Source organism: Dromaius novaehollandiae, chromosome 5 (genome assembly GCF_036370855.1).
Source record: "Dromaius novaehollandiae isolate bDroNov1 chromosome 5, bDroNov1.hap1, whole genome shotgun sequence".
Taxonomy (NCBI): domain Eukaryota; kingdom Metazoa; phylum Chordata; class Aves; order Casuariiformes; family Dromaiidae; genus Dromaius; species Dromaius novaehollandiae.
In genome coordinates, this window is record NC_088102.1 from 25,424,956 (window position 1) to 25,448,889 (window position 23,934).

At 46.5% G+C, this 23,934-nt stretch overlaps 1 protein-coding gene across 11 annotated transcripts in view; it reads right to left on the bottom strand.

Moving 5' to 3' along the window:
• Positions 1-557: 557 nt before the first annotated feature.
• ADCK1 (aarF domain containing kinase 1) overlaps positions 558-23,934 on the bottom strand; it is an 88,716-nt gene continuing 65,339 nt past the window's right edge. For 8 of the 11 annotated variants that reach the window (XM_064512244.1, XM_064512243.1, XM_064512240.1 and 5 more), the window contains 5 exons: positions 12,330-12,437; positions 8,960-9,109; positions 8,521-8,718; positions 4,599-4,792; positions 558-3,855 (listed from right to left, as the gene is read on the bottom strand). In XM_064512244.1, the coding sequence (XP_064368314.1) occupies positions 3,684-3,855; positions 4,599-4,792; positions 8,521-8,718; positions 8,960-9,109; positions 12,330-12,437 (822 nt within the window). In that variant the 3' untranslated portion in view covers positions 558-3,683. The remainder of the gene's footprint in view (positions 3,856-4,598; positions 4,793-8,520; positions 8,719-8,959; positions 9,110-12,329; positions 12,438-23,934) is intronic. The other 3 variants (XM_064512248.1, XM_064512246.1, XM_064512241.1) reach the window with 1 other exon arrangement.

Below are 23,934 nucleotides of genomic sequence, written 5' to 3' on the forward strand. Positions count from 1 at the left end.
TGTTTTGCCAGGACTAATGCTCTCTCTGGCTTTTTCTTCAGCTGGATATGAAAAAAAGCCTGTTCACTTCATGCCCTAAATGCTTGCACAGTATCGCATGGCAACATCATCCCCACCCTGCCAGTCCCATTTCCCACTTCCACCTAACCTAATGATGGTACATTTAAATGCTGTATTAAATGACTGCTGTCTCCTCAACACTTCTGAGAGCACTGAGAGCCTTTAGGATGGGACATTCTACAAAGCCACCACTTAACATTTCATATTAGAGGAGCGAGGAGTTGCCCATCAGCTTTGCATCTCTGGCTCCAGCTCCAACACCACACTTGCAAGTATTGAGGAGTTTGTGGGCTCAGGAGTTTGCTTCAAGACAAATGGTTAGTGCCTGCAATAAACAGGGAGCACTGTGAAATTTCAGTTCCTTCACAGCTGAACCCAGGCAGAGAGAGAATAGCCCACGTGCCAACTGCAAGCAGGGAAGCAGCGGCTGTCTGCTGCTGGTGAAAACATCAATAAATTCAGATCGTGGAAAGGGAAGGCCAAGTGCACAGAGCAGATCCAGGTTACCCATGTTTGACAACCACAAATTGGGATGAGGAGGTGTCTTTTCAAAACCCTTTCAACACATTCACCTTTGAGAGCTTTCGGCAAAAAGTCAAGCCAGGAATGTTAAAGGGTCAAACTCCGGGTGTTTGCATGTTCTTTCCTCAGGCAAACCCTCATCAATTGGCTAGGGGAAGGGTGAGGGCTGAGCAAAACTGTCTGAGGAGTCCCACTGGTAATACTGAAGCAGGCAGTCATCTGGCAGAGTCTAATGCCAATAGACAAAGCTCTTTCAAACACGCGCTGCTCTCTATCTGCTGCACGCTGCCAAAAATGACAGTCGGAGGGGCTGCTAGTTAGTTTCCTTCCATGTTTAGAGCTAGCATCTTCCTCAGGCAGCATGATTAGTAATTGTGTGGCTGGATTTAGGTGGTGTGAAAGCACAGGCTCAACTGAGGCCGTAAACTCTAAAATCAGTGGTTAATGCAAACATCAGCTTCGGGAAGCCTCTCCACCACACAGGATCCTCTGGAAATCAAGGGTATGATGAGGGTCTTATTGAAATATGAGCTTTCACACACAGATGTTTGTGAGACCCAGACAGCACTCCAGTCAGTCTGTCCAGATGTGTCCGCAGGAAACTGCAAAGGCATCTGCAGGGGCAGCTACAAGGGGCCATGCAGTCCGTGACCACTGCTAGAGGGTCTCCTGGACTTCATTGTATGCACCTAGCCACATTGCAAGCAGAGCTCTCTATTTGTGAAGAGAATGAGACAGGTCCACCCACGGTGGCTAGCCTACAGGCTATAATTGCCTAAGCAAGGCACTGATTCAGTGAGATTGCTCATTTGAGCAAAGATTATTCATGTACAGGCTGCAGGACCAATACCCGAGGGCTCCTATGATTCCTTGTTGACTTAGAGTCTCACCACTGCAATTACCCCCACTCCATTCCCAGATGGTGTCACACAGCCTAGAAGTAGGGATAATCTCGACCTGCCATTGCATAGGCTGGGGACAGGCTTTGCCAGGACATTTGGTCTTACCTGGCCACCTTTTCTTGCTCTTAACAAAGACAGGAGAGTGTGTTGCTTCAGGTTCTGCCCCCACCACAGAAAGGGCTCAGAAAGCTAATGCTGATGTCAGGGAGTTGGTCTGCGCAGGAGACCAAAAACTCATGTTCAGTAATTCTCCACTGACAACTCCACCAATCAGACACCCCTTCTGGGCAGTCCTAAGCCACAGGGCTGTGTGCACACATGCACAGCACACACACACACAATCACTGCCACAAGCAAGGACACTTTTGCAAATACTGACTCATTCATGCCCAAGCACACAGGCAGAGTCAGGTATCTTTTCTGGATTACATCCCTTCTCTCTCCCACGCAGCCAGCAAGAGAATTAGCTCATCACGAAGGACTGACACATGCACTCACCCACACTTCTATGCCCTGCCTCCCTTCCCACGCAAATGGACACACAGCGAGGTGGGTTCTCACACCTGTGCAAACTGGGAAAATGCAAACTGGGAAAATGCATTCTCATGGCTTGCACTGAGGCACTGCCTGGTGGCTTATTAATGACCCTCACCTTAACAAGCTTGCTGACAGCAAAGGCAAGTTCCCATCCCATCCTCCGTGCCCAGCATGGGACTCCTCATTCACCAATACAGTTTTTGAGAAAGGCTGAAATGACCCAAGCAGTCACCTCCATTCACCCTTGCTGGCTACAGGAATCCTCACAAGGAGCTGGGACATCTCCCAAGATCCAAGGTATGCTTGGCAAAAGGGAGGCCTCTGGACAAGACTTTCTGGCACCCATCCTGCAGCTGCAGAGTCAAAGCCATCAGACCTGTCGCTTGCACCACTGAGCCAGTGGCAGGTTTTCATCTGAAGCAGAAGCAGTGAAATGTCACAGGCAGTGATGAGACAAAATGCTCAGTGCACAGCATGGGGACAGTGACGTCTCGCGGATGGGCTGCAGCATGCTCCTGCAGGCAGGCAGGAGGCAGGCTCAGCATGGATCTGGGTGGCAAGGAGTGGTGCATCACTCCAGCAAAACAACACCAGCTCCATCACCATATCCCAACACATGTCTGACACAGCACCAGAGGACCCGGATGTGGAACAAACCTCTTGGGCAGCGGAAGGACTGATGTGGCATTTCATTTGGCTTGTAAAGAGTTAACAGCACTGCCTGACATCACTCACTCAGTGGAGAAACTGAAACAGGACTGAGGTTAGAGGCCAAAATGTCACCCTGAGTGCACAGCTGGGCATCCCTCCCCTGTAGGTCTTTGATGCAACACATTTATTTTGCTGTGTGGCACCACTGTACAGTACACAGACATTACCAGCAGTTTCAGAGCACTAAGCTGGCATTCCTCCTGCCTTCCCTGAATTTTGGGTAAGAGGCAGGACCACTGTCCTTTCCCCCATTTCACTTGTGAGGAAACAGGCCAGGAAAAGTCCAAAACCACAGAGGCACTTGCTGACAGGACTGGAGACGAACCTCAGAAAGCCAGGCTCCCAGTCCACTGCTCACACCATTAGGTTCCTCTTCACCCCAGCACTGTGAGTGAATCCAATAGTGCCAGCTCTATGCTAGATCATATTCCTTTTTGAGAAACTCTCTGTACACCTGAACAGAAATCAGACTAAGGAGACTCTGCAATTACTAATACAAACCCTATCGGATTTTAAAAGGACTTACTGCCTCTCTCTGAGGGGCTGTGAAATATTTGGGGGCATTCTAGGCGGGCCTGTGATTCTCTAAAATTCTGTAGGATGATTCAAAAAAAACCTCTGGAAAGGTTTTTGTTTCCTGTGCAGTCCCACTGGAATTTGCCACTAGGGTCCTGTAGAGATGGGAAACAGAGAGACCCTCGAATATCCTGCCCTTCCCAGCACACCGTATCCCCCCCTTCCCTTTCCTAAAGCATAAAATCACAGAGCCCTGGCACCCAGCTCCATCCCTCGCTGCCACAGAGAAAGCTATAACAGGCAGGGACAGTGCAGCATGTAACAAGGAACAAGACTCCAAAATAGCCTCTGCAATAGACATAAACAGTCAGAAAGGCAAATGTGCCATGGAGAGCAGGAGAGAGCGAGCACCCAGGCCTCTCCCACCAGTTCACGTCAGTGTGTGCAATGGTGCATCCGGCTAAGGAGAGCAATGACCCAGTTTCCCAGCCGGGACCCCTTCAGCCACAGGAAGAGTTCATACAAGTTGATCTGCCACAGGCTCAGGGCTTCTGTGAGTGAGATCTGGGCCCTCCTGTAAAGCGAGTGACTCTTGCTCCTCTGATACCTAGAATGAAAAACAGTGGCATTAAATCCTGCAGCGTGCAGTCTGGCAGGAAGGAGGCCTGTCCTACATCTTCAGCACAACAAATCCTCCCCGTGGGGACGGGACCATCCCACTTCTGGAGCATCACCGGCAGTGGGGACTCCAGGAAGCAGGGATTTCCTCCAAGCAAATATTCCTGAGGAGCTGGGGACTGTCTTCTTAGCATAAATCTGGCAGAGGAGACAGCCTGCTCATGTGGGATCCTGGTTCTCTTCCCACCACTCAGCCTGGAATAATCTGAGGCAGCGGAAGTAAATTGACTTACAAGAGTGAGTAGGGATCAGATCCACAGGTAGAAACCAGTTGCCTGGTTTCTGTTCCCAGGTTTTAAGTGTCACAGTGAGCCCTGATCCCCAGATCAGGCTGCAGAAAGAGACAGCCATGAACCTGCAGATCTTTCCTACCTGCAAGTACTTTCCAGTAATGATGCTTATAATAAGCAGGAAGCCCCTTCCCCTCTTCTGGATAGAGTTACAGGGCCAAACCCAAAACATTACCCTAAGGTCTCCAACACCACCCACATCCCCAGCCCCAGATAAGAGACTGGTCCTGAGAAGAACCTGGTGAGAGTGCAGACAGTGCAGAAAGAGGATGAGATGCATAAATGAGAAGGGGTAGGATCCAGCAGATGTGGAGAGGTCCATAGCCAAGGGTAGGAGGTCAAGATCCAAGCTAGGCCTCTGGTGCCAAGGGAAGAAACTCACGTGGAGACAGCTCTGATGCAGCAGCGAGACATGTTGAGGAAGGAGCTGGCACTGGCCCGCGTTTGCAGGGCTGACTCGATCCCCCGTAACAGGTCATTGGTCTTCAGCAGCAGCAGCATCTGGCGGGGGACGTTGTTGAGGAGCTGGGTGATTTGGGGTAGGTAAGCAGCAGCATTGGACCGGATTTCGATGTCCTGCAGCCAGCCAGGTCACGGACATGTCAGGGAGAGAGAAGAGAGAGGTTGAGAGAGCATGGGAAACCCACATCCACATATGGCTAAGATTTGGCAGGAGAAGGTATTTTGCCAGAATGTGACTGTAGGCCAGAAGCTAAAAAGCTCTTCCTGTTGTTTTGCTGCAGGCACCAGGTTGTCCCAAGCAATCACAGCACAGGCACAGCTCATTCTCGCCATATTCCATCAACCCTTCAGCGGGATAAGGACCCTTTGCCTCACCGGCAGGATTAATAACCTCTCCGGACAGCAGGGTACTTGCTGCTATCTCAGTTCTTGGCCCCAAGCAGCACACAACAATCAGGCATCATTACCACCCTTGCGGCTTTCAGACAGCTTTGCCTCACCAGTCCAAAAGCTGAGAGAGGTGCAGGTACCACAGGACTGACCAGGAAGGTGGGGGAAAGCTGCAAAGCCAGCCAGGCGGCTCCTTGTCACTCATATTTTCCCATCCCATGCAACTGATGGCTCTATGTTATATTAAGGAAGCTGTTTCCAAGGTCTAGTCTAGTCCTCTGTTGTCAACACAGCTTAACAGGAGTGTAAAAACACCATGCATACCTTCGTGCGAACTCACAAGTTCACAGAACTGTCACACTAAGTCAGATTAAGGGTCCGTCTAGTCCTGTATCCATCTGACAACAGTCAATAGCAGATGCTTAAGGAAAGACTGTAAGACCAAGGACATGCAAAGCAATCTTTCACACTCTTTGGTCTCCCAGCTTCCAACAAATACCCTGATCCCTGCCCAGGATCACAAAGCCTGATGACAACCATCAGGCAAGGGTCAGGGCCACTTAAGATGGGCTTCCCTCCAAAGACAAGCAGCCTTAGCAGGGAAGACAGACAGCGCTCAGTCTTCTGCCTCTTTTTAGATCTAAAAGTTCACCCAGCATCCCAGTGAATGTAGGAGAGTGTGGTGCGGAGCTGATCTCATACACATGCAGTGCCCCCTCCTCTTCCTCCAGAGAGGAATCAGAAAATCCAAATAAAAGTCTCTGGAACACTTTTGAACAGGGCACATGCAGAGGGCAGTAAATGTGACTTCCTCTAGAGGGAAAGGGTTCCTTTTGGGGGAAGGGAAGGACACGTCTAAAACCTTTTCTCCCATAGAAGAATGGATGGCAGCCTTATATTTCATGGTAGAGGATCTAACACCAACCCTTTGTGAACTTAAGATTTATTATACAGGGACAGACCAATGGGCTGTACAGATCTACTGTGCAGCTCATGATGGTCAGTGATGCATACAGCTAACACAGCATCCCAGCTGCTTTGGTGACAACATATGGATACCCATGCCCTGCCTCCAACACTGACCAAATGCACAAAGCTTCAACAAGAAGAGGCTTAGCTCTCCTAAATGCTGTTCTACTGTTCGCTGGCAGAAAATTCCTCCCTGAGATTCTTAGCCCATTATCCTAACCAGCATCACTGCACGGGGTGTTTTATTTTGCACATATAGGTAATCTCTTGTTTTCTTTCCTATTTCCTTCCTTTTTATTTTTAGCTCCAGCTGTTTGTCCACATCACAAAACAACCACATCATCTGTCATCAGAAGTGTCATTTTCTGTCAAGGATGAAGCCTGTGCACAGGCAAAGAAATGAGTTATGCCACAGGACCTGAGAAAAGCCCCTTGGCTGCAATAGCAAAGACTACTGCAAGATGCAGCAAAACACTATGATAAAATAAGATAAGGCTAGCAGCCACCCTGAGCAGTCAGCCGCCTGGCCTTGCCTCACAGCAGGAACAACTACATCTATGGCAATCCTCACAGATATTTGCCCAGCCTGCTCCTAAAACTGCCTGGTGATGTGACCCACATCCTCCCAAGACCATCTATATCAGTGTTTCACTAGCTTTGCCATTAGATACTGCTTTTCTCATGGTTTACCCAAATCTCCTTAGCTGAATTTTAAGCCCATTACCTCTTGCCCTGTTTGCAGCAGTCTTTAACAGATTTGAGAATCACTATCATGTCTCCCTTCAGCCTGCCCTTTTCTAGACTATTTTTGCCGTAGCTTGCTCAGACTTTGTTCATGGGTTGCATGTGCTTGACATCCAGCTCTTCTTGTGGCTTCCCACTGAACTTTCCCCAATTTCATCACACCTTTCTCAAGATGCAGTGCCCAAAACTGAACGTAGCTAAGACTGAGCATAGCTAAGGCTTTGTATCAGGTGAGCTACTTCCTTGTCTTATAGGCTACTCTCCTGTCAATATGTCCCCATGCACACTGTTCAGAGCTCTGTGCTCATGGCACCTGCCTACACAGTGCTTGGCTCTTGCTGCTGATACAATCTCTCAAATTCACCTCCAAACTAAGGGCAAGCAGCAGCTCATTTCCTAATGCCACAGCACATCTGCTCAGCTTCCCATTATCTGAGGCAGGATTATCCAGTTTCAGCATGAGTTGTGCTATGTCAGCAAAGACAACAGAGCTGGCTCCATGCAGGCAACTCAGCTCTGACAAAGTTCATTAGCCCACACAAGGCACCATGTGGCCGCAGTCACACCTCTGGCATAATTTACACAAACCAGTTTAGGACAAACGTGGCTTATTAGCTCAGACTCAACACCGGCCTTGTATCGAAGTCAGATCTTTGTGGAGTCACTTGGTTGCCTCTGAGCTTTATTTCTGGAGCGACCAGCTCCAGAACTTATCAGATCGAGCACAGAACCACTAGACAGTGCTTATATTATTTCTGATACACAGAGAACTAGCTCAGGTACAAAGCAAGCATACTACTAGGGGGGTTCCATTACCCAAGGTATCTGACCTACTCATTATTTTGGATAATGGCAGCACTGTACAGCAAATTCAACCACATCCATCAGAATCAAACCCTGACCCAAAGGAGCTTCCAGAAGAGAATTTCACAGTATAATATTTTAATGCTACTTAAATGAATTTCATCCTATCTACTACAAATGCACCCAGATAAAAACAAACCATAGGACACAAAGTGTTTCTAGACACAAACACTGCTCCATTTACTCAAATCACATCATTACATGCTGATCTCTACAAACAGCATGGCTGATGGGGCTGCTGCTATTCTTAAGGTAGTGTGCCAGGAGCGCTAGGAGGTGTGAGAAAGATCCCAGCATGTGTGGATAGGAAAGGGGGAGAAAATTTAAGTGGCAATTTCCTAGATTTGTAGTGATTGAGTTGACAGAATTTGCAGTTAAGCAACCTTGACTCCAAGTTAATAGGGTTTCTGATTGGGAGGTAATTTCCAAGGGTTTTTAGGAGTATGTATCAGTGCTGATAATCATTTACATGAATAGTGATAATGTATTATCCTTCTCGTGTCTTCCCACCAAGCCTTTATGTCTCTTCTACCCTCACCTTATCCTCCTTACTGGTTCCCAGCACAGCTGCATTCAATGCTTTTCTTTTTAAGAAAGGGTTGATTTACAAATGTTTCCTCTGCCAGAATTGGTGAACACTTAGCCACCAAAATACTCAAAATTCAAGCAACCCATGACAAGTAAAACTGGGAAATTAAGTTCAGCCACCATAAAATACATTGCAGAAGGATGCCTGGCTTTTTGTAGCTCAGTCATCAGTGCAGACTTTCCTACAGAGCTGCCAGGGATTGCCCAACATCACAGCAATATCAGTGATGCAGGTAGTTACAAAATGGAAAGGTATCCGAGGAGAAGGAAGGACACACAGGACCTACCTCACTGGCTGAGACTGGCGACCGGTCAATGCCTCTGTTGACAGACTCCCAGGACCTGGCGGTGAGCATGCAGGCAAAGAGAGGGTACAAATCCCCTGCCCCAAGCCGCCGGCTGTACTTCTGCACCCTCTTCATGTCAGCCTTGATGAGGGCCTGCCAAAGGTGACAGTAGTCCATGCGGAATGACTCGCTCAGCACCTGGGGAGGGAGATGTGGCCTTGGGAAGTCCATGGAGGACAAGAGACCAGGGAAGAAAGCCTCGCACCCCAAAGCTGCTCCATGCACCTCATTTTGCAGTAGGAAATTCCCAGGGAGGGTGATGGGAGTAACAGGAAAAATCCATTCATATGGGCTTCAGGAGGCAAAGCTGCAGCTGGACTTCCAGCCTGATACCCACAGGCAGCCCCACAGGCCCTGGAAGCCCCCCATAATCACATACCTGGTAGAGGCCATGGTCCAGGAGGATAATATGGGCCTTGCCAGAGGCTGGGCATTTCTTCACCAGCACATTGCCTGGGTGTGGGTCACAGTGGACAAAGCCATTCACAAAGATCATTTCGCTGTAGAGCTTCCCCAGATTGCGAGAGACCTGTGAGGAGGTAGGAGCCTGTCACACGCTGCCACCCACAGCAGGGCACCTGCCAGGGAGGGGAGGCAGCCCCAGCATGTCGATACTGGGGGAAGCAAGGAGCCGGAGCATGCCGGTAGTCCCAGGCAAAGTTGTTGCAGCCCCTCACACTGACAAACGTATGGGGCAGCTGTTGGCATCTACTGCAGCATCCTTCAGGGCATTCATGGAGGGGTCTGTGTAGGGGGCATGAAGATGTTTATAGGGTCAGGGGGTATTTCAGAACATTTGCCTGGCATATGAAGGAGAAAATTCCCATGGGGAAGAATAGTGGTGTCTGGTAATGAGGAGGAAAAAATGGGGGAAAGGCGGTAGCATTCTTAGAGCAGGTAGGGATAGTCTCTGTGTGGGCAGGTAGGAGCAGAGAGATGTTCATGGGGTAGGCATGGGAAGAGTTACCAGGGAGGGTGAGATGCCACTCGGGGGCAGACTTAGGTGTTTCCATCTGTAAATAATAGCAGGGCCCAGCAGAGAGGGGTGGGGGGAGACACAGCCTGTCCATCTGCTTACCAGAATGAACATGGGTCCCTCCCCTCCCTCCGTCACTCTGTCCCCCACTTTCCCCCTTCCTTTCCTGAATCCCTTGCTAATCTGATCTATGATGTCTGTGAAGATGAAGTGGCACTGAAAGGCCATTTAAATCATCCTGTCATTGCTGTGTCCCTCCATGCTGCCGCATCCTTATCACCCAGATATTTTATTAAAGTTAAAAACCTCCTAGGAGCAAGCAAGAATCCACAGGACCAGGATCATTGAGAGCAGCAGGCCCCTCACCACACACTAACACAGCAGCCTCAGCCTGACACCCCATCCCTGTCCCTCCCCGCCATCAGAGAGCGGCACGGTGCTCCACAGCAGAGTGCTGAACAAGCAATTAAAAGACCATTGTGATAAATTATCCCAGTCATGTCATCAGTCGCACAGTGTAAGCAGCAAACAGGCAACCCTCCCCATAAGCAGAGGTGGTAAAAGAGGTAACAGGGATACTAAAGACAGCATGTCCTGCAGAAGAACAGACAAACAGGGATGAGCTTGCTTTACCCACCTCTGAAATGCAGCTGCTTCTGAGAGGAGCGAGACAGTTGTTTAAGAAGCCACAGAACACTGCTGCACTATTATGTTTAGGACAGGGCATGAAGAGCCCTATATTCAGCTGAATCTCCAAGAGGACATGAGACCAGTTAGAAATAGGCCAGAAAACACCCATCCTTATGAAAGTGTCCCAAGTTGCTACAAATAAGGAGGAGGAATTGGAACCCTTCCTGCTGCACAGCAACAGGGACAGCTGTAAGACCACTTGGGACAGCCCTTCATCCCTCTAGGTAGGACCTGGAGCCACCACTGACTCATGGGGAATGCTGCCACCATGCTGAATCACCCATGCGGACAATGTAGCACAGCCATGTGGTCTCCTACAGTGCAGTTCCCCTAATAACACACAGGCATTATAAGTACTGACTGAGGGGAAATATGTTCCCACCTGAATCACCAGCAGAGATCACTGGAGGAATGAAGTGACCTTTCCAGGTCTCCTAGATCAACCCAGTTTAGCTCTGAAATTGAATAGGATTAAAGTACCAGGCACTGTGAGGTCCTAGAAGAGCTAAGTAGCACTGGCTGACAATCCAAGGATGTGCCAGATAGTCTGTTTTGAGCCAGTCCCTCACACAGCCTACCAGCGACCTGCAGACCAGGAGGAATGGACTTGGGTGTCACAGATCATAGCATCAACTATGGTACCTGTGCTCACACTGAGCAAACTGCATTTCACCCTGTACCTCCAGCTGTCTTGTCCTCCAGGGACCTGGAAGAGCACAGAATTACCGAGGATGAGGATTTGGGGAGAATTTGGGATGCATCAGCAGAGCTTAGGGCAGGGAGATATCCAACCTGCAATATACTGGCAGAACCACCTCAGATCCCAGTCTCAATTAGTAGGGGGCTATGGGTCAGAGTGGAGCTAATAAACACAACAGTGAAAAAGGAGAGAGAGCGCTTCTCAATGAAAAAGGCGTGAGTTCTAGTTCAGGGAGTTTTGCCTGTGGCTGGTGGTCCACCTTCCCTTCCACGTGCTGTGAGGAGCTACAACAAGGAGACTCTGGTGGAGTTGTGTCAGTTGGGGATGGCTCACAACACAGCAATGTCCCTCCCCGCCAGTGGCACAACATCCACAGAGTGTTCCGCCCACCCAGTGGGACTGTGAGCACATCAGGGCCAGGCAGCAAGCATTTGCAGAGATGTAAACGCATTCATCAGTAGTCATCATGAGGCGGTGATAATACAGGAGGTGCTATCCATGCCCAGCATGCAGAGACAGCCTAGCTAGTGCCCAGGCCGTGTGCAGGTTGTATGGCCATCCCTGCACATCTCCTGGCTCTCGAGGTAAGGCTCTCACTGCTGGGAGCATGCATGATGGGATTCAGAGAGCATGAAAAACCTCTCCAGATGCCTGTGCTCTGAGTGCAAGTGGGATGCTGGGTGTGAGCTCCTATTGTGCTTGCACTGGAGTAAGAGGTTAGTTTAAACATGTTGCCTCATACCCATTAAACACAAGTCCAGACAAGGGTTAGCAGTTCTGCAAACCTGTTGGTCGTGGCTAAAGCTGGGAAAGTTTATTGATTCTGGAGCACTGAGGTAGGGACTGGTTCAAAGACAGCAGGCTATTCTTCTGTGCTGTGGTAATGGCACAGGTTGGGAAAGTCAAACAGTGGAGCAGGTTGCTCAGAGAGGTTGTTCAGTCTCCACCCTTGGAGATTTTCAAGACCTGACCGGATAAAGCCCTGAGTGACCTGGTCTGACCTCATAGCTGACCCTGCTTTGAGCAGGAGGTTGGACTGGAGACCTCTTGAGGTCCCTTCCAAACTCAATTATCCTACAGTCCTATAAAAGTGCCTGTCACCAAGTTACCTACACCACCTTCATAACAGCACCTCATGGTATGGCTCTGAGACTCAGGTCTCCAGGTGCGGGGAGGGTGTGCCCTACTGAGTCACCACCAGCAGGCAGGTTCCTAAACAGATCTGTGGCCACAGCCTTTTGCAGACCAGGGCATAACACAAAAGAGGGTTGGGATCCATCTTCCCACCTTGCCATGAAAGCAGGCAGTGGTCACAGCCCTGCTCAGACCCACAGGCTGGGTCACGCCTGTCCCCTCTCCCTTCCCTGACGTACCCACATTTACCTTCTTCCCCAGTGCGCAGCCTTGGGATGCCCCTGGTGATGCAGTTTTCCTGGAGGGTTGACAAGGGCAGTGATCTGAAAGGGCTGAACCTTTTTCTGCAGTGGAGGCCTACGGGGAACATGAGATTTGCTGACCAGGAAGGAGGCCTGCCAAATACAGTAGCCCACTTCCTGGCCTGCACAATTGAAAAAAAACATTTAAAAATGTTTTGAGGAATATCTGCAGTAGTTATTTCACTAAAACTAGACTCTATGGCTTCCTCAAGAAAGAGAAAAGCATTCTGTATAATTTAGTGAGCATATAGAAGGTATGTTAGGGGGATTTATGAAATGAGCACATAAGCATTCTTTACTTTTGAATAAAAATAAATTTACTCAGTGTAAGAGATGGAGCTGTGCTGCACACTAGGTATTTATGCATATTTTTATCTGTTGACATACCTCTAAAATAAGAGAAAAATTAAATGTTGAAGACTACTGTTGACTTCTAAACAAAAAGGAAGGTTTTATTTCTGGGGCTTAGATATAATATTGAATACAGTCCTATTATTTTAATTCAGACATAAAAGCAATTCATGTTTCTAGAGAAAAAGTTTAGGTAAAAACATGATACCTTTACATACATTAATTACAGTATAGCCCCATAATATTTCAAAGATATGTATACTGTACATAGGGCCTCTGGTACTGAGGTTTCATATTTGTCTGGTGCTGTGAATTTTGAAATAACATAACTTCATTTGCTGTACATATTTGTCTAATGCACACTTACTGAAGGACTAAAATGCAGACATTATGATATCAGTTTAAAACTTAGTATCAAAAGATTTTCACTAATCATTCTGAAAGAAAAAAATTAACATAAAAACTCCATTCTGTTTTTCTCAAAGTTTCCCAGTTTTCTACTTCTACATCCCCAAAGGGCCCCCTAGCAAAATGGAATGGGGGAGGGCAGAAAAAAGAAAATTAAAAATAAAAGGAAAACATTTTCCTTCCTAAAGTTTTCATCTTCTTCCTAGGCCCTCACATCATCATTACACTCAGCAGTGAGCTGGAACATGTACCGCAGCAGACAAAGCCTGCTCACTGGATGAGATATACAGCTATTCTAAACACCTGTAGCATCCACAAGCTCTGGAGCAGGTAATATGCTTGGCACAGTTCTGTGCTTGCATACTGGCAACAAGATTACTCTTAGTACTGACAATGCACATGTCACTATGTGTTTGTGTATGCATGCATAACTATAGGTCTGCTGTTTCACGCACATATGTTTCTTTGAGTATGTCTCTACAAGAGCTTAGTGATAAATGACAATGGTTCCCGGTAATTTGGCTGGAGTAAGCTTCCCTTACTTCTGCTGGGCTTGTTTTCTACTGACACCCTCAAAGCAGTTTCATGATAGATTCACAGAAAGGGGGCTGTAATGGATCAGGCAGTCTTGGTGCTTGGAGTGTTTGCAGGCTCCCCTAGTTAGGGAAGACTGGTAGCAGCACATGATTTACTAAATGAATCAACAGCCAACAACAGTGTGTTTTTTTGAATACTCATGGGACTAAGATTCTTTAAAAACTTGCGGAAAATCAACTGCAGGAGCCTGCCATCTACATCACCACATTTCCCATAGATGCTGACCCTTCTGTTACTTTTTCCAGCAGTGTCCCATCACTACTGACATTGATTCCATCCTTATTGAGAAGACCACCAGAAAAGTAATCAGTAATATAGGGAATTCACTTTGGAAGAATAGGTGATTTGAGAAAACACATGAAAATCTGCTACTCAGAGGAAGAGAGGAACTCAGCATGCATTTAGGCTGTGTAAGACCTTGGGGTGAAGGTGCATAGCAAATCAGACAAAAGGTTGCAATAATTTACGGAAGCAAAGACCACAGTAAACACCTTGGTATTCTGTTATGACACAGACAGGTCATCGTTCCTTTCCCTGTTTAGCATCCAACACAACAAGGTCCTTACCATTACCAGGGTCTCCCGGCATTGTTCTGCTGCACATGATAAAAAATAATAATCACCCTTGGAATCCTGCATTCACTTCAAGACACCTCATTAACAGAGAGATGAAGACAACATGGAGTGAGTTCAGAGAAAGCAAATAAATGAGGAGGATGCAGCAGGAATTTACTTAGGAAAAAGATTACAAGAGCTAAAATGCCAGAAGCTGGCTAACGAATGGCAGAGGAGGGACAGTCTACCAATATTAAAAGGTTTGAATACCAAGGAAACAGAGGGATAACTGAGCGTGCTATAAGAAATACAACTAGGCAGAAGGGGGTGTAATTAAGAATGGGATAATTTAAGCTTAATATATAGGAAAAAATCATATGCTAGTCAGCAGGAGAGCTGAGCTTGTTATGTCAGGATTATACCAGATTCTGGCTTTGGCCAGAGGTTTGTCCCTGCCTATTGCCAGAAGGTGTGTTATTGCCTAAAACAAGTTCAACTGTCTGTCCATGCTGCATCAGAATATGAAGACTCTAGTCACCAAGGGAGCCTGTGGCCTAAGCAGTCAATGTAAATAGCAGCCTGCGGTTACCACATTACCTGACATCACTGTGCCAGGCAAACTGCATGTTTTCAACACAATGTTTTCACTTCCTTTAGGAAGCAAATTGATCACCGGGGAGAAAATGTAGCTGAGGAATCAGCAGACAGTAGATGAAAAGAAGGAGAATCAGCAGCCTTAGCAAAAACTTGCTAAAGGCTGTAACACAATGTGGTGACAGATACATGCACAACAACCAGACTTCACGTAACTCCTCATTGAAATAAATACATGAAATTTGTTTTATGTACACAATATGTCAAGGACCCTAGGTGTCACAAACTATCCTACATGAGTTACATGCCAATATAGAAGAAAACAAGAATGCAGTACAGACATTGAGGATTGCTAGTGTACACTATCATACAGTCTCTCCATAAACTGACCAAGTTCACTAGAAATGAGTAACAGACTGAAAGCATGACTTTGGAGACTGTTCCAAAAATTCACACCTTACACAGTCAGAAACCTTTCCCTGAATTCCAGTCTAATTTTACTGATGTCTACTTTAAATCCATTAGTTCCTCTGCTAATATAATCCTTGAGTTTAACTAGTCCCTTCCCTCTCCGGTGTTTACTACTCCAGTCTGTTCATCAGTAAGATAATTATCAGTATAAATATAGCATAAATACTACACTATTTCTACAGGATGCACCTTTATCTGCTCTGTCCTAGGAATTGACAGCCTTTTATGCAGTTGCACTGCATTGGAAACTCACACTTATCAGGTGATTGACTAATATTCCGAAGATAATTCTAATATGTCACTCCCCCTTGATAAACTCCCAGGCTTTTGAAGAAATTGTTCTTATTACTTTTTAAGGGCATGGCTTTTCACTTGGTATTGCTCATTTTTATCCATTTCTATCATTGCAGTCCTCAAGGCCAGCAAGAGCTATTGCTACTCTGATTCTCCTCTACAATGACAGAACCTCCCAGCTTGGTGTCATCAACAATATTCTTCACACGGTTCTGTTTGTCAACGTCATTAATGAAATTATTAAAAAAGATCAGCTTGAAAAGCAAACCTCACAAAACTCCACAATGGCAATTTCTCTCCACCATTGCCTCTATCACTTTCTAACCCTCTTTACAATTTCCCTCCTAATCCCCATCTTTTTGCAGTTGACTGACTCATACTCAGCGTATCAGCTATTTTACTGACTAGACCTACTGAATTTCTGTCACCTATTTTGGAGAATCCCAAGCTGTACTACACCTGCCAGCAGTGATATATTTCTTCTTGTACATGCACATAGCCAGAAATTGTTGCTGCTGTCACTGTGGCCCAGCACAGCTGGGGCACAGCTGATGGTTTTGAAAGCCTAGACTACCAGTTATCCTCACATGATCCACTGTGAACCACTTTTAGTAAACCCATATTACATTCCCGGGCATACAACCCCATAGCACCAAACCTGTGGGCACATGCCAGCCCCTCTATGCAATCCACCTCTAACAAATCAGCACACCCAGTTGACTGAGCAACCCAACAGTAAAACACTGCAAAGCCTTTCAGAAATGAATACCCTTACAAATAGCATGCCAATATGCACAGTTAATTAGAAATCTCTCAGAAAGAAATGAGTGTGTGAGCCTATGAATAGTCCTACAATAAAAGGCTGGCACATCTACCACATTCATGGGTAGCTGCAATGTAACAAACTGGCTTGGATTATCCAGGTAAAGTCATTGATACCTTCCTGGCCCTGTGAACAAGCTGCAGTGGTCCTGGCTACATGCCTCCCACTGACATGGCCATGAAAGAGATCCTGTGACATGGTCACTGTAGGGCTGATCTCACCACCTGCTCTTGGCAAGTCCCAAATGAAACTGTCTGATAGGGCAGCATCCTTTCCTGCCCCATCTCCATTTGTGACTGTCTCTTTAGATCAGGAGCAGATACTCATCGCTGGCCTTAATTTGGCTGTAATATTTGCCAATTATTTTCAGAGATGGCGACACTAACTTCTATTGATCTCATTAAAAGTAAAGGTCGTTGTGCAGCTCATTTCTCAGGGATTTATATTACCTCCTCAGGCCAAAAGAATAGCATCGATTTTGGAACCTTAATCGAAGGTTAATTGGATTGAAGAGTGTGTTGGGTTTTTGTTTTCTTTTGTTCTTGTTATTGTGGTGATTGTCTAAGGGTTTGTTTAATCCTGCTAGAGCGATCCTGCCCAATTAAACTGGTATCAAATCAGCAAAGGGCGTGGAATGAGCAAAGCCACAATTTGGAGTCTGCTCTGTGTCTCTGCTCTGAAAAGGCCCTTCTCCACAGCAGATTAGGATGGTCACACACAAGAGATCCAATTTCGCTTTTTGCCCTCTATGATCCAGTTGTGAGGATCAAAACGCAGTGCTCTGTAATGCAGCACTATCACTATGCACTGATCTAGCATCACACCAAGGTGATGTCTGGGCACATAAGATGTCATTAAGATGCAAAAGTAGTTCTTGGGACTTCTGAAGTATACTCCTAGCGTGCCCCACACCCACTGTTTGGGCCTGAGGAAATTATTTTCCTACTCATCGCCCCATCTTCCATGTCATTTAAGTGGGGAGAAATATTCTGACTCATCTGCCCAGGGAAACGAGGGACTGACTTTAGAAGTTTCTACAAATTCTCAAAAGGAAGTAGCTAGATAAGACCAGTTATTATTTATTTTCTTAGTCTTTTTCTAACTCTGTCAGAGCTGAAATGAATGTGGGGATCATTTTCCTTTGGCTTTAAATGCAGTAATACTTCCTTGGATTTAATGTAAAGCATCATGCTAAGACTCTTGAGCAACTGATTGACACTGATGCCTGAGATTGACTTTCAATAAGAAAAGAGTTCATGTCTAATTTAACTCTTTATTTGGTGTCTTTGCAAAGCTTAACAGCTGGAAATGCTAGACATCACCATCCTTGCTTACCAGTGCCTTGTGAATTATCATTAAGCTTCAGGTAAGAGGAAATATAGGAGAATCTGTAAAGAAACTGCTCTCCTGACTAAATCAGGAGCTGCAAAGAGCAAGAATAGCCATTTTCTCCAGGAACAGTGTTCTTTTTCATGCTCCGTTTCAGCTAACACTTCAGTTTTATAAGCACAAATGCTTGAGATATGAGAGGTTTCAACACCTGCAATGACAGAGAAGGGATCCCACTCTGGGATATCCCACTTAAGTTTTAATAGCTCCTAGGCCTTGTGCTGACTCTCAGAATCCCACACTTAAAACATATCTCAAGTCACAAAGTTGTAACCATCAGAAGGTGGCTGGGCTCTTTATCAAGCTAAGAGGAAGGCAAAGAGATATTGCTCTGCTGTGGGTCTCATTTAGTAACAAAAGGAAGCAAAAACTTTAGACTAGGACAGGGTGATGGATGGCCTTAGTAGCACAATAGCTCATCTTGGGCACCTTAGCAGATTGCTTTCACTTCTCAGTTGGACAAAATACTTTCCTGACTTCTGAACAATCCACAGCCCACGACCCAAGCTCTTAGTGAGCCAAAGCCCACAGCACCATTTCCATTCCCTAACTCAAACTCAGGCCAGGATGATCAAAGTGGAGACTGTCCACTTCGCTGTCTGAAGTGGACTGGTTAGTTGGAGGCACCACAGTACATGCCACAAGTGCACTGGTAAGCCTCACAGCTCCCACAGCCTGCTGATCCAGCAGCCTCCATGCAGATGGGCAGAGCATCCACCAGGAGGGACAGGAAGGACCCATGCAGCATATCAGAGATAATGTTAAGATCTGTATATGGGCAAGGTCTCTCTAAATGTATCAGTTAAAATCAGAATGGGTGCAGCAGGGGCATCTGTGCCATTTGGGACCATCCATGTGCTAAGTAGCCTTGCCCTTCTTCCTCTCTCTTGTACCCAGTGTGCTATAAACATCTTGCGAGCCCCTCACTCTTTATTTCTCCTCCCTTCCCTGCTCCCACCTCCTCCAAATACATCTTCCCAACAAAGACTACAAATGCTCCTGTGTCTTGAAACAGAAACAGCCTAGTTTCCAGGCGGCCCCTTTCTTAACCCTTCCACGGTCTTGCCTTCCCTCAAAATTCACTGCCAGCTCATTTCTTTATAGTTCCCCTCTCCAGGCTTCGCTCCCATTGTCAATATCCCAGCTGCATTCTCATCCTCAGCTACACTTGCACATGAATAAGTAACTGTTCCACAGGCAGATATTTCAGTGTTTGCACTTGTCTTTGGAAATCAAAGCCTTCTCTGATTAAATGCCATTACAGTCCAGCGCTCGGACGGATCCAGAGAGATTAATGTGCTTTTGGGCAGCTTTAATGATAATCCTGCTACAGATGGTATTAAGTAAATGTCAGTAACCTGGTTTGAAGGGAGCTTTCACCTCAGGGATCCTTTCCATTTAGAGGAGAGAGGCTCAGCTTGCTTTTCAAGGCTGCGTTGTCACACAAGAGAAATCCTGCTTAGTGAAGCCTCCTCTTCCTCCGCCCAGTACAACAAAATGGAGTAAGATGATAGAGGGGTTGACAGATAGATACATTGAGGTGATTTATAGGGAGCTAATGCAGCTCTTGAAAGCCAGAAATCCTGTATATTATAAATCATGTCATAGTTTTGAAACCTGGGTTGCCACACCCTCCTCAGACTCCTTTTGCTGTCTGTTGCCTTTTGCTCACTTTGCCACCATGCCACGCAGTTCCTTATTCCAGGCATCAAGAGCAGCAGCCAACAATGGACCTTGGTCATACTTGTCCCCATCTGCTGCACCTCATCAGAGGAGTAGCGTAGGATGCACACTGCTCCTACCTCATCTTGCTGTGGCCATAACAGACCTTGTTCCCCATCACATGCTTCTGTAAGGCTCAGCACCCGCTGCTTTGCACTGCTATTTTATTCAGTATCAGTATTTATATCAGTAAAAGTTAATCATTAATTGGTGGGGAGGAGGTAAGAGAGAGAAAAGGAAGAAAGGACAGCTCAGGTTGGACACTGAGACAATTTGCAGAAATGTCTAGTCCTACCACTGAGCTGCAGTAATATCCTTTACCTGCTAGGTTGCCAGAAACCTGTGAGGTTTATACTTCAGAGTAGTAAAGCTTTGTTGACAACTTCTTTTTAAATTACATCTCAGCCATCATTCGGGGACTGGCTCAGAATCAGCACAATAAGTGATTTCACTGCTGCATGGAATCTGTTGTGCCAAGACATAGCATAACAGCCTTCCCAAAGGGGTGGATGAAAAAAATTGAGCTGAATTTTCATCCTAAACCTCTCCTCCCATGAGCAGAAGCTTCTTCAAGCTAAAAAAACTGCAATTAGCTGCTTCTCTGTTTTGTCACGTACTAGCACCAAAATACCCCATTAAAAGGTTGCAGTCATTGAGTTTTCCACCCTGAATGGCTGGAGAGAGCCCTGGAAGACTGTAAAGACTGTATTTCCCTGGGCTTTTCCAGACAACTTTACTGTTTCTAGTAGTTTGACAAGATTCAGAGAAGCAAGCAAAGTATCAGGGAGCTGCACTGTGCTAGCTATCTAGACCTCCAAATAGAGATGGACTCCAAGATCTTTGAGGAAGCCCAGCTCAAAACCTAAATGAAAATACTACTCATCAGCCCTCCTGCTAATGCATGAAATCAAGCCTTTCTAACTGACTTTTTCAAGATCTGAGGAATGTTCAGTTTTGTATCTCAGTGCTGTGTGTTGGCTTCAACCTCTGCTTTTATACCAGGAGAAAGTGACTAACATAAGACACACTCATTGAAAGAAAGGAAAAGAAAGACTTTCTGGCTTTTGATCAGCTGTTTTGATCAGATGAATGGAGCTGGCTAGGTGTTCTGCTGTGGACCAGGTTTTTTTTGAGTCTCTCTTAATAGTAAAGTGCATGAGCGTACTGCAGTGCTCTGAGCATACTATAGTGCTCTTTGCAGACCAGATGCAGCATTGAAGCACTTAGCCTGGTAAATACAAGGAAAGATCATCAGCACAAAACAGACACAGAAAAGGAAACGGACTGCTGACAATGACCTCTCTGATGCCCTGGTGGGAAGTAGGGGGAAAATTAGTGACCCAAGTGTTCCAAAATTTTCCTAATGGAGAAGTGAAGAAAGAGAGACTGCACTATCTGCAGGTGAGGTGGCGTTCATTTAAGGAATCCTTTGAATGAAAATAGACTAGACATGTTGCAGGAAAGACGGAGTATCATTCACTACTGCCCATTGATCTTGGCTTGTCCTTAACAGTAAGAATGGAAAGACAGCCTCAAAAAGGCAACAAGAAAGACTTTTCTACGTACATAAGCAGCAAAAGGAAGGCTAAGGAAAATGTGGATCCACTGCTAAATGGGGCAGGGGCCCTGGTGACAAAGGACACAGAAAAGGCAGAGGTACTTACTGTCTTCTTCACTTCAGTCTTTACTCATAAGACTGGTCCTCAAGAATCCCAAGCCCCTGAGACCAAAGGGGGAGCTTGGAACAATGAAGACCTACCCTTGGTGGAGGAGGATCAAGTCAGGGAATACTTAAGCAAACTGGACATAAACACAAGTCCACGGGATGTGATGGGGTGCATCTATGAGTGCTGAGGGAGCTGTCCGATGTCATTGCGAAGCCACTCTCAATTATCTCTGAAAGGTCATGGCAACTGGGACAGGTTCCTGAGGACTGGAAAAGAGCAAATGTCACTCCTATCTTCCAGAAGGGCAAGAAGGATGATCTGGGAAACTACAGGCCAGTCAGCCTCACCTTGATCCCTGGGAAGGTGATGGAGCAACCAATCCTAGATTCTCTTTCCAGACACATCAAGAACAGGAAGGTGACTGGGAGCAGTCAACATGGATTTACAAAGAAGAAATCATGCTTACCAACCTGATAGCCCTGTGTGATGAGGGGACCAGCTTGGCGGATGATGGAAGAGCAATGTATGCTGTTCACCTTGACTTTAGTAAGGCTTTTGACACTGTCTCCCATAACATCCTCATAGATAAGCTGATGAAGTGCAGGATAGATAAGTGGACAGTGAGGTGGAATGAAAATTGGCTGAACTCCTGGGCTCAGAGGGGAGTGATCCATGGTATGACATCCAGCTGGAGGCCAGTCACTAGTGATGCCCCCCAGTGGTCATTACCAGGGCCAATGTTGTTTAACTTCTTCAGTAATGACCTGGATGATGGGGCCCAATGCACCCTCAGCAAGTTTGCAGATGATACAAAACTGGGAGGAGTGACTGACACACAAGATGGCTGTGCTCTTAGAGGGACCTCAGCAGGCCGGACAAATGGGCAGACAGGAATATCAAGAGGTTCAACAAAGGGAAGTGCAAAGTCTTGTACCTGGGCAGGAATAGCCCCAGTACAGGCTGGGAGCTGACTGGCTAGAGAGCAGAGGGGGAGCTGGGGGTGCTGAAGTACAACAAGTTGAACATAGGACAACAATGAGCCCTTGTGGCAAAGAAGGCCAGCAGTATCCTGGCCTGCATTAGGAAGAGCATTGCCATCAGGTTGAGGGAGGTGATCCTCAGCACTGGTGAGGCCACAGCTGGAGTGCTGTGTCCAATTCGGGGCTCTCCAGTACAAGAAAGACATGGATTTACGGGAGTGAGTCCAGTGAAGGGTCACAAAAAATGATTAAGGGACTGGTGCATCTGTCATACAAGCAGAGCTGGGACTGTTTAGGCTGGAGAAAGGAAAGCTCAGGGGGAACCTTATCAGTATTTATACATATCTGATGGGAAGGTGTAAAGAAGACAGACCCAGACTCTTCTCAGTGGTGTTCAGTGACAGGACAACAAGCAATGGGCACAAACTGAAACACAGGAAATGCCACCTGAACATGAGAAAACCCTTATTTACCATGCGGGTAGTTGAATAGGTTGCCCAGAGAGTTTGTGAAGTCTCCATCCTTGGAGACATTCTAAACCTGACTGGACACGGTCCTGGGCAGCCTGCTTTAGCCTGCTTGAGCAGGGGGGTTGGACCAGATGATCTCCAGAGGTTCCTTCCAACCCCAACTATTTTGTGATTCTGTAAAAATCTACTTTGTTTTAATCCTAGAGGTCCCTTTCCTATATTTCAGTGCAGAAACACATGAAAAGATGCCTGACTTCCTGACTGTACCAGAAAATGTCTCATTGGCTTCTGTTGGGTGCAAAAGCAGAAGAAGAGGTGATCTATGCAGAGAAAGAGCAGATTGCTCAGTCCTCCATCTGTAATTTGGCTGAGCAGTTTAGTCAGAGAAGGAGCTTCATGCTGTCTTGTGGAGGTGGCTGAGAAGATAGACAACATTCTCTCCTTGTGTGGCATACCAAACTCACATTTCCTCTCCCCAAGAGGTCTTTGTCATGCCTTTAACTGATGCTATATGAACATTGTCATGGATAGAAAGGGCACTCTCTATCCACGAGAGGAGGGAGAGCAGGGAGAGAGGACATGTCCAGACTTCAGAGTAAAGCATATGGATGGATTAAGTACAATTGATTTTATGCCGTAGCTCTTTCATAGCCAGTCAACCAAGTGTAGCTTTGAGGCTCATCAATAGGGCACAGGGGAAAAGCAAGCAGCACTGACTCAATCAGCACTCACTGACCAGGAGGGGTGGCTTGACACATTGTTTAACGGCTCAAAACCCTTTCCACAGGCATCTTCTCACCCCTTCTGGGAGATAATACCTTCCTTTCCTCAAGAATCTCTCAGCCACAGAGAATCTACAGTGCTCCTCCAACTTTGTGCCACACAGAAATTATCTCACTCATCAGGGAAATGTAGCCTCTGCAGGCATGGAATCTGGCAGCTGTGCAATGAAGGACAGCAAAACTACATGGTAATACAGGACCAGGAAGCAAAGGAGAAAACTGTATCCAGTTGTATTCAGAAGAAAGAGGGAGATTTTGGAAAGCAGAAGAGAGCAACTCAGGTTAGAATACATGCAACACACTGTGGCTGAGATTCCAGCACTCTAGTAACTGTGATCATACAAGGCTTCTGATTTGTATCTCCTTCTTAAGGTGATAGCTCTTGAGATAAAAAAGCTAAATCCCATGCATTTCTCCAGGAGAAAATTAGTGCCGAAGAAAGAAAAGGGA